This window comes from Callorhinchus milii, unplaced genomic scaffold (genome assembly GCF_018977255.1).
Source record: "Callorhinchus milii isolate IMCB2004 unplaced genomic scaffold, IMCB_Cmil_1.0 Scaffold27, whole genome shotgun sequence".
NCBI classification, from domain to species: Eukaryota; Metazoa; Chordata; class Chondrichthyes; order Chimaeriformes; family Callorhinchidae; genus Callorhinchus; species Callorhinchus milii.
The window spans coordinates 480,675-491,741 of record NW_024704768.1 but is presented as its reverse complement, the minus strand read 5'-3'; the positions used below and the strand labels follow the sequence as shown (position 1 = coordinate 491,741).

Below are 11,067 nucleotides of genomic sequence, written 5' to 3'. Positions count from 1 at the left end.
TAGAAATAACAAGACACTTTATTGTATAAACTGTTAAAAAATACTGTAGAGACTTTTGCACAATAACCTACACTCGGTCACTGTGTCCCATTGAGTATTTCACCTCTGAACTGACGTGTGTCAGTGTGAGCCAGTGTTTTCACGAGGACACAAGCAAAGTGCACGGCTGAGAGCAGCCAAGGCTCTGGGTATCCAGCGTTGATCCCTGTCCACTGGCTAAACCATGTCCCCGGCACAGAGTACGGTCACCACCAACCATTAAAAATCTCTATGGGAATCTGAAAACACAAAACATCAGCAATTTTACAAACCCAAAAATGATTTTTTTCATCTCAACGGTATTTTTCTACTTCTAGGACTCCATTATTCTCTTTATTACACTGTGCTCTCTCTCTCTCTCTCTAACTGCCCACTTCATCTGATAGGACAGGTGGCAATCTACCACCATTCTGTAACAAGCCCCAGAGGTACACAGCCCAACAGGGTTTACCCGGGTTGTTACTGGTGGACAGCACTCGGCATTGTGCTGCCTTAAGACTGAATATTAATAATGCTTGAATTTAATATACCACCTTATTACATCTTCAAGATGTCTGAAAGCGCTTCACAGAATATATTGTAAAGTGTAGTGACTGTATATTTTACAGGTAAAACATAGCAGCCAATTGCACAGCAGTGTCCCACAAACAGTCATGGATTCACTGACCAAATTACTATTTTTTTTAAAAAAGGGATTTAAGGGAGGCATGTGGAGTAAAGAAACTGCACCAACATTTCACCTGCCAGGAATCAAACCCAGGTCCTCTCACTTGTGAGACAAGCGCTCTAACCATTGAGGTAGAGGAATCACGTTGAGTGTTATGACGGTATTGTACATGGTTATTGGTGGTTGATGTTCAGTATATTGCTGACACTGTAATGCGACTGGGCTGTGCGCTCAGTGACGTGCCCTGTCACACCTACCGCTCTGCTCCAGGAGAACACCTTTTCGCGAATGTTCCATCTTCTTCAAGAACTCATCAAAGATCCTCACTGGCTCTGCCAGGCTGGTTTTCTTATAATCTAAACAAGGAGAAATTAATATAGAATGAAATACTACATCTAGTGTACCTCGTCCAGACTAGATGCAACTAACTCCCTCCTCTCCCCTGCCGCCATTCACTATCGGGTAAAATTGAGAGAAACACCTCTGGAGCGACGCTTCGATTCAGGCTCGCTCTCTTTGCTGGTCACATCCTCCTCCTCAGGTTTCTTATTTGAATCAAGTTCCCGGCAGATGGAGCTGAAAGGGAACAGAGCTACTATTCACTGTGGCACCTCACCAAATGAAAACATGTGAAGCATTCAGTCACACAGGAGCTACTTTAAGAGCAGTTACTTGTGTAGACAAACACGGCAACTAGTGTACCCAGCAGGAGAGGGTGAGAAAAACAGGCAATAAAGCGTCTGGATGGAGGGGGGAAAAAGATCTGGATCTTGACACAGAATCAGTGGCGTTTATAGCACAAAACCACTGACTGGAACCGTTCCCTCCTGCTCATTCCCCACAGCCTGGGTGCCCACTCTACCTTAGAAGTCAGATTTCATTTTATATTTATTAATCTTCCTCATTGAGCATCTTATCTGATTACCTTTTAAGAGAAATGATGGCCTCTGCTTCACATAGGCTTGCGGCAGAGAATTTTGCCCCCGGGTTGCCAACACTTGAGAACTTTGATGTGAAATTCTGAGGCTGAGACCAATATAACAATAATAAACAAACATACATACTCAGAATCTCACTACCTGCACATTTACTCGTAACATTCAGCACCACTTGGCCGGACAGCAAACTCCCAGGGGCTGCGATTCACACACAAACTGGGCTGACAGTTAGCGCGGTGGCCAATAGGTGGCAGCGCGGTTCTCAATGGGCTTTGTGGCATTGAGTTGTAAATGGGGTCAGAGCAGACACCAGCCCCGACACTGAAGCACTCACTCTTCCGTGTCTGATCTGCTACACAACCCACAGATGATCCTTTAAGCCAGGATGGTCCAACCTTTTGGCTGCTGATGGCCCTATTTGTGAAATGTCTGCAGGCCACATAAGCAATATTTGTTTTTCTCTTCCGGAAACACATTTAGGGGTTCTTGAGGGAGCGGGATAGGCCGGATGAAATGGAGGGGGGAGGTGAAATCAGTCCTCGGGCCGCTGCTTGGACCATCCTGCCTAGGTCAGGCCATGTGTTATGCATTTTAAATGCCTCCAAGACATCTCTGGTCTCCCAACATTGAGCAATGCACCTGTGGACAGTTTACTGTTATATAACAAAATGACATGTGTATGTAACGCCTTTCACATCAGGAGGACGTCCCAAGGCGCTGGATAGTCAATGTTTCGGACCCGAGCTGGGGATCGGAATGGGGGAGGGTGGAGGCAGGAGGGGGATCGAAGGTACGGTTAGTCGAAGAGGAGTGTCTTGAGACAGGCTTTGAAGGAGGCAAGGAAGGGGGGTGAGGCGGAGGTACTGCAGGTCAATCCTACCTTAACGTAGGCACACTGAAAGGATCAAATGAATCCAGCGTTTTCAGATCTATCGGTACAGAGATGCGTCCTGAAATGGCGAGAAAAGCATGAGTGTGGGGGAGGAGGCGGGGGCTAAGTGCAGTCAGTGATCAGCATCAGAAAAGTCCTGACACAGGAGAGTGACTGAGGTTCATGATCTGCTGTGCAGTGACTGACATGAACACTGACCGTGTACCATAATGTTGCAGCACATTTTCATTTGCAAGGATCAGCTGGTAGCGTCATGGGGGGAGGGGGGAATATCCAATAGCAGGGCCAAGCACACACAGTACCTTTTATTGGTTATCTACAAAGTGATCACAGTCAGGGGCTCTGTGAGCAGCTCTGTTGTCTGTGTGATCGATGGGAATCGTGCACAATACAGACACTGTTTGTGAGATGATAATAATAATCTCTGCATTTGATATAGCGCTGTATCAGGTCTTCGAAATGTCTCAATGCACTTCATAGAATATACTGCAAAGTAAATTGACTGTACATTTGTGAGCAAAACGCAGCAGCCACAGCAGCGTCCCACAAACGTCGTGGATTGAGTGACTTATCTTTTGCTGGGATTATTATCCCCGGAAAGTGATCTGCCAATCAACCAACAACTCGGTTCCTACTTACCGCTGGTAATCAGAGGCGTGTGGAGAAGGAAACTTGCCTAAGGGAATCGAACCCAGGTCCTCTCGCTTGCGAGACGAGCACTCTTAAGCAATTCGTTACAGGATTCCACGATACACTCATGCACACACACAGGCACGTACGTACCTGTCTTGGGATGCACACAGAAGGGGCTCTTCAGCAAGTGGTTTAGACCTTTACTGACGTTCACATCCAGCCGAGGGTAGCAGTATTGGAGCATAATCTCTTCTGCTGTGAAGATGGCTTTGGTGGTTTTCTGAAAACAGTTTTCCCTCAAGAAATGATTGTGCTGACTTAACAAACGACAAGTAACAAAAGTTGCCCTTTGCCCACTCTCCAATTGCCATAATATGGAAATATTGACAAGTGACAAGTTACATCTTTAAGACTAAATACAATACAAAATTACATTCATATATCGCCCTTCATATCGGGAGGATGTCCCAAGACGCTGGACAGTCAGGGATTTGGACCCAAGCGGTTTGGGGTAAGGGAGTAGGGCGGGTGGCTGAAAGCATGGTCGAAGAGGAGTCTCGAGAAATGCCTTGAAGGAGGCAAGGAAGCGAGGCGAAGGGAATGTGGGATGGAGTTCCAAATCTCTTCAGATGAGTCCTGTTTGTGCTGAGTTGGTTGATCTCAGTCAGGGTACAATTTGGGTGCTATAGTTGGCCACTGTGACACTGGGTTAGAAAAGGAGAAAAACCTACATTGTATTTATAATAATAATAATAATCCTTGCATTTTATATAGCGCTTTTCACGTCGGGAGGATGTCCCAAAGCGCTTCACGAAACACACTGTAAAGTGAATTGACTGTATATTTGTGGACGAACGCGGCAGCTAATTGGGCACAGCAATGTCCCACGAACAGTCATAGATTGAAAATGACCAATTTATTATTGTTTTTGTTTTGGAGGATTATTAGGCTCTGTGTGGAGTAAGGAAACTTGCCCAAGGTTTCGCCCTCTGCCTGGAATTGAACTCAGGTCTTTCGCTTGCAAAGCGAGTGCTCTAACCACTGAGCTATTTCAGTGCTCTGTGATGCTCTCCTGTGTGAATGGCACTTTATAAAGAAAGTACTAGTTGTGGTGGTTGTTGTGCACCTAAAGATTTATTTTTCTCCAAGGATTTTTGTCTGATCAACTGTATTGATTGAGCAACTACTTACAACGCTCTGCTTCAGCATGTCCCAGCGTTTGTCTGAATTCCGTGCATTGATGAATTCTGTTTGCAGATTCTCTCGAATCTGTGTCCTGTTGTTAAAGAACATGTTCTTTCCATGACTGTGAATTACATACAGACTAACAAAGAGATGACTCCCAGACTTGTGGAGATACTCAAACTGAAGAGGGGGGAAAAAAAGATCTATAATATGATAATCTATTTTGTTGACCTCAATTCCCCTGTCCCCCACACTGCAGGAGAAAGGGAGGCAAATAATACTACTAATCCTTGCATTTGATACAGTACCTTATCACGTCTTCGATATTTCTCTAAGCGCTTCACAGAATATACTGTAAATTGACTATACATTTTGTGGGCGCAACGTGGCAGCTAACTGCACACATCAGTGTCCCACAAACAGTCATGGATTGAAGTGACCAATTTATTATTATTATTATTTTTGAAGGAATTATTACCCCCGGAAAAGCGATCTGCCAATCAACTAACAACCAGTTCCTCCTTACTGCAAGGTAAACAGTGACGTGTGGAGTAAGGAAACTTCCCCAATATTTTGCCCTGCCGGGAATAGAACCCAGATCTCAAATTTGCGAGGCGAGTGCTCTAACCACTGAGCTACAGGAATCCACAACGGAACAGTTCCACAAAGTGAGGTCCTGTGGCTGAAAGTTCAGTCTTCAATGTTGAGCACAAAAACTGGAAAACAAGCAGTCAGTAGAGAAGGTGGGTGAGAAAACAGGGTGCAGTTAGGCCAGGGAAAGATCAACAACAATTTGGATTAATATAGTGCCCCTCATGCAGAGTAGGGTCCCATCCTGACTACGATGTGTTGAAGATCAGACATTTCAGGGACAGTGTTGTTAGATGAGTTTCGAGACAGGATCTCGGGCCACAGATTTCCAGGTTAGTTAATGCCTGGGAAACATTTTGCCAATAAAGGATATCTTCAGGGACCATTGCCAGGACTTTCTCCCAGGCTTCTTTACTGCCAAGGATGTCTTGATTTTCCAGAGCGTATTCTCGAAAGTAACGCTTTACCAGAACGATGGCTTTTCTGTACATGGAAAAAAGTTAAACTGAAATAGCAACTCGCCACCAATCAACTGTTAACAATACCTTCCAAAGAGCTTGCCTCGCACACAATAAACATGCACATTTATATAGCGCCTTTCATGTTGGGAGGACATCGCAAAGCACTTGGAGGTTAGAATGTAGGGCAAGCTTTGCGATTGGTCAGATAAACTAATGGTCTTTTTCGGGCCAAGTATGTTCTTGTAACCAAGGGAGGAAATGGTCTTATCTCCTATGCAGATCTATTCTCCTCCAGGTAACCACAGACAGAATTATTCACTCACTCAATTGAGGGATGAATGGGGTGCGTCAAGTGCACTTTCTTGATTGTGTCTTCTCCACCCTGCAAATCAGCCAATGAGATACAGTCTGGTTAAATTTCACAGTGCAATAATATTAATAATCCTTGTATTTGATATAGTGCCTCATCACGTCTTCGAGACGTCTCAAAGCACTTCACAGGATATACTGTAAAGTGAGATGACTGTGTATTTTATGGGCAAAACGCAGCAGCCAATTGTGCACAGCAGCGTCCCCACAAACAGTCATGGATTGAGCGACCAAATCATTACATTTTTTTTGAAGGGATTATTATCCCCGGAAAAGCGATCCACCAATCGATTAACAATCGGGTTTCTATTTACTGCTAGATAAACAACAACAAATTACATTTGTATAGCGCCTTTCACGTCAGGAGGACACCCCAAGGTTCTGAACAGTCAGGGATCCGCACCCGAGCTGCTGGATGGGATCAGAAGGGTTGGAGGGTGGGGAGGGTAGGGGTAGGATGACTGAAGGCACGGTCGAAGAGGGTCTTGAGACGGTTCTTGAAGGAGGCAAGGGAAGGGCGAGGTGAAGGAACTGTAGGATGGAGTTTCAGATGGTGGGGATAGACTGGCTGAAGGCTAGCGGGATGGGGTGGGCAAGGACATGAAGCAGGTTGGAGCCCACTGCATGGATGGAGCGGATAGGTTGGTAATGGGTTAGGAGATTGCAGAGGTAGGGGGGAGCAAGGCTGTGGAGGGCTATGAAGGCGAGGACCAGGATCTTGAACTGTATCCTCTTGAGTGATGGGAAGCCAGTGGAGTCAGGCGAGGAGGAGGCAATAGGGTCACGGAGCCTGATGTGGGAGAGAACACGAGCTGCAGAGTTTTGGATGATCTGCAGCCTGTAGAAGGAAGAGCCAGGGAGGCCGACAAGCAGGGAGCTTGCGTAGTTGAACCTGGATGTTATGAGTACGTGGATGAGGGTCTCGGTGGCCTGCGGTACAAGACAGTGGCAGAGCCGGGCAATGATGCGAAGATGGGGAAAGGCGGAGCGGGTCATGGCATGGATGTGCAAGATGAAGTACAGTTGAGGGCGAAACAGGACGCTGAGGTTCCGTATTGGCTCTGTGAGGCGTGTGGAGTAAGGAAACTTGCCCAACGTTTCACCCTGTCAGGGGCTCTAACCACTGAGCTACAGGACTCCACAAGTATGGAACATCTGAAAGGGTGACTTTATTCCTGTAAAAGTATCAATCCACCAGCACTGACCTTCACCACACTCAAATACTCGGCGACAGCAGACCGTGCTGTCTGCGAAAGCTTGCGTGCAATGTCATCACAGACCCAACAATGGACACCTCTTCTCCCAGAATACACCCATAGGCGGTGCTCAAAGCCAAAGTCCTCTGTCCACAGGAAATTAATAATACGTCGACATATTAATGAACATTAATAATAATTCCCTAAAAAAACAATAGTAAGTTGGTCACTCAATCCACGACTTTTTGTGGGACTCTGCTGTGCGCAATTGGCTGCTGCGCTTCGCCCACAAATATACAGTCAATTCATTTTACAGTATATTCTGTGAAGCGCTTTGAGACGTCTCAAATATGTGAAAAGTGCTATTTCAAAATGCAAGAATTATTATTATAATAATATCTGCAGTGTTAAACACACCCACGACTGAATTTCTATTAGATAGCACTAATCACTTCTTGTTTCCAAGCTGGATTAGACAAGACAGCCAACTGAAAGATGAGGCACATATCCTGGGCCTTAACTTGCCACATCCTTTATTTATATAAAGCAAAGTACTCTTACCCTCAAGAGCTCTGTCCAACACCCTGATAGCAATGGTCATCAGTGTCCAGCACTTGTGACAAATGTCTGCAGCCCTGAAGAGAAGGGCAAAATATTAGCAACATGGCCAAGAGTGCGGGGGGGAGAATGGTGGGGAATTCACATCAAGGGACTCCAAACACTTCAAAACAAGAGCAATAGGGAATAGGAGGAGGCTATTCAGAGCATCAATCTCAACTGTCACTCACTCGATTACTGAAGGGACAAAGCAAGCAACTCTAGGTCTGGGAGTTTAACATCAACAACTTGCAGCATCTCGGAGGGCTTCGAGCTCCTAGTCAGTTAGCATTAGTGCTGCTCAAATGACTAGAATCCATCATCAAGGACAGAATAACTGAGCATCCGGACAACTCTGCACAGATCAGAGAGTCAGCGTGGGCTTGTGAAAGGCAGATCAGGTTACCTTGACCTGGACAAGCACACTCCTCATAGCCCATTGGGGACGTCCTCCCAAAGTGTAAGTTGCTGAACAAATGTCATTTGTTGTTGTCACAACTGTGCGTGAAATACACCGAGTTTGTACCAAATGGACAGTAACAAACCTGCAGCAATTTCGAACGTCGTCATAGTCGGTCATATCGATGTCAAACACTAGCTCCTTCTCCAAGGCCTGGAAGTTTCCTGCCTTCACCGAATTATGCTGGTTCGGCTAGGAGAAAAACATTTGGAAATCACAGGCCTTTAGCACCAAACCTTTCCCAGGCAACCGGAAAGCTCACCAGTAACACCACAAGCGGTTCTCGACCAGAACAAACAAAACAATTGCTTCAAAGTGGATTGGAAGCCTGCTTGCTGTCAGGTACAGTGACTGTTTTTTCAGGGCCCTGACCCATTCCCCTTCCAAAAAACAAACATTACACCTGACAGCAAGTCCCGTGGAACGCTTCAGAGATGTCTCAATATCAAATTCCAGGCTCATTATATCTAAATGGACTAATCCCTTTTGTTTCAATACATTATTAGAATATATATTATGATAACAATATGGACTGTATATTTTGCATTTCATCCACAACGTAATAACAATAATAATCCTTGCATTTGACAGAGTGCTTTATCACATCTTCGAGACATCTCAAAGCACTTCACAGAATATACTTTTTCGCCCATATCTTTTGTGGGCGAAAGAAAATATACAGTCAATCCACTTTACAGTACAACCTGTGAAACGCTTTGAGTTGTCCCAAAGACGTGATAAGGCACTATATGAAATGCAAGGATTATTATTATCCCTTGTGCCATCCTTCCTCTGGTGAGAGTTGCTGAGGCGGAAGGAAGGGAAGGTACCTTGTGTGAATAGACAGCTCCGATGTCGATTTTATAGGGCACCAGCTTCTGCATCTCCTTTTCCAGCTCCTGCTGGTTGGTGAAGGACTGGTATCGCAGGTAGATGTCATCCCGCAGCGTGAAGGAGAACTCTCGGTTCTGGAAATAAGCCTTCCTCACTGTGAGTGAAAGACAAGTCAGCCATGGTGTGTGTGTGTGTTACATGTGGAGTCCTACAGTTCAGGGGTTAATGCACTCGCCTCGCAGGTGAGATGACCTGGGTGTGATTTCTGGGCAGGGCGAAACCTTAAGCAAGTTTTCAATCATAGAATCATACAGCACAGAAGAAGGTCATCCGTGCCAGCTCTTTGAAAAGAGCTTCCAATTCAACCCCACACCCCGCTCTCTCCCCATCGCCCTGATCAACCCACTCCCTCGCTCTCTCCTCATAACCCCGATCAACCCCACTCCCCTTCTCCCTCCCCATAGCCCTGATCAACCCCACTCCCCCACCGCTCTCTCCCCATAGCCCTGATCAACCCCACTCCCCCGCTCTCTCCCCATAGCCCTGATCAACCCCACTCCCCCGCTCTCTCCCCATAGCCCTGATCAACCCCACTCCCCCGCTCTCTCCCCATAGCCCTGATCAACCCCACTCCCCCGCTCTCTCCCCATAGCCCTGATCAACCCCACTCCCCCACCGCTCTCTCCCCATAGCCCTGATCAACCCCACTCCCCCGCCTCTCCCCATAGTGCTGCAAACTTGTCCTCCCCAAATAATTATCTACTTCTCTCTTAAAAGCTGTTATTGAAAGTTGTTTTCTGACTTGAGGCGAGTGTGCAGCGGTGTCTCCCGAGGTCAGTATTGGGACCTGAAGCCAATTCAATAACAACCTTTATTGCCCCCTCTTCCTCTCTCTCCCCTTTTTCAACTCCCGCCTGAAAACCTTCTTGTTCGACCCCCTCCCCCCACCCCCGCTCGGAGTCAGGCTCCGCCGCTGTTAAGCTCTGAGACGCCGCCCTGTGTGGAGGGCGCTGGATAAGTCCAAATTGTTGCTGTTTCTTTATACAACTATTTTAAGTCGGTGTCCTCGGGTCACTGACTCGCCGGCCAGTGGGAATAGTTTCTCCTTGCTCATCCTATTGAATCCCCTCATAATTTTGAGAATAATCCTAATCCTAATCCCAGCCTCTCTAGGCCTCTCCTGATCACTGAAGCCCCTCATTCCTGTTGAATCCCCTCAGCGCCGGCCGTCCCCAGGGCCTGAGTTTCCTGACTCCATGCGGGGCTTCCCGGCCACCGGGGGCCGAAGCCTCATCTCTTACCTCCACCGTAGTTGAGCCACCGGAAGTATTGCGGGTACGGGAAAAGCCGCCGGTAATACACGGGCAGCAAATCCGGCAGCACAGCCGCTTCGTCTCCCGCTCCCGCCATTCCAACTGCCCAACCGCCACAGCGCGCGCCACCGGGCATGCCGGGAGTGAGGGCACAGCAAACCGCCCCGCCACCGGGCATGCCGGGAGTCAGGGCACACCAAACCCCCACCCACCACCCCTATGCATGCCGGGAGTGAGGGCACAGCAACCCCCACCAACCACCACCGGGCATGGTGGGAGTGAGGACGCCAGAGTGCATGCTGGGAGGGCACTATGAGTCCTGCAGCTCAGTGGTGAGAGCACTCGCTTTGCAAGTGAGAGACCTGAGTTCAATTCCAGGCAGAGGGCGAAACCTCGGGCAAGTTTCCTTACTCCACACAGAGCCTAATAATAATCCCTCCAAAACCAAAACAATAATAAATTGGTCATTTTCAATCTACGACTGTTTGTGGGACATTGCTGTGCGCAATTGGCTGCCGCGTTCGCCCACAAATATACAGTCAATTCACTTTACAGTGTGTGAAGGTTTTGAGACGTCGAGAATAAGTGAAAAGCACTATATCAAATGCAAAGATTATTATACACACACACACACTGGGCAATGCTGGGAGCGTGGGCACTCTGAGCTAAGCGTGCTGCGCGCTGTCTCAGTCTCGCCTGAGCTGGACTCAAATTTACCTGGAAATCTGAGATATAAACAGAAGTGTCTGGGAACGCTCCGCGGGTCAGGCGGCTCCTACAGAGTTAAAATGACTTCACATTACCTGACCTGCTGCGTGTTCCCAGCGACTTCTGTCCATGTTCTAATAAACTTGTTGTTTAGAAAAAAAATCCCTAAAATCTGTTTTATTTA

At 47.1% G+C, this 11,067-nt stretch overlaps 1 protein-coding gene across 3 annotated transcripts; it reads right to left on the bottom strand.

Moving 5' to 3' along the window:
* Positions 1-10,382, bottom strand: prim1 (DNA primase subunit 1). 3 transcript variants are annotated; one of them, XM_042344378.1, is made up of 13 exons: positions 10,164-10,382; positions 8,859-9,016; positions 8,114-8,220; positions 7,533-7,606; positions 6,981-7,117; positions 5,730-5,788; positions 5,319-5,428; positions 4,361-4,440; positions 3,320-3,449; positions 2,525-2,594; positions 1,632-1,732; positions 964-1,062; positions 1-278 (listed from the first exon to the last, which is right to left on the bottom strand). In XM_042344378.1, the coding sequence occupies exons 1-13, from the start codon at positions 10,351-10,353 to the stop codon at positions 259-261; spliced, it is 1,335 nt and encodes a 444-aa protein (XP_042200312.1). In that variant the 5' UTR covers positions 10,354-10,382; the 3' UTR covers positions 1-258. The 3 variants fall into 3 exon arrangements, with proteins under 3 accessions (XP_042200312.1, XP_007908201.1, XP_042200313.1); XM_007910010.2 differs by lacking the exon at positions 1,632-1,732 and adding an exon at positions 1,188-1,282; XM_042344379.1 differs by lacking the exon at positions 1-278 and adding an exon at positions 1,188-1,282 and having other exon boundaries at positions 996-1,062.
* Positions 10,383-11,067: the final 685 nt, after the last annotated feature.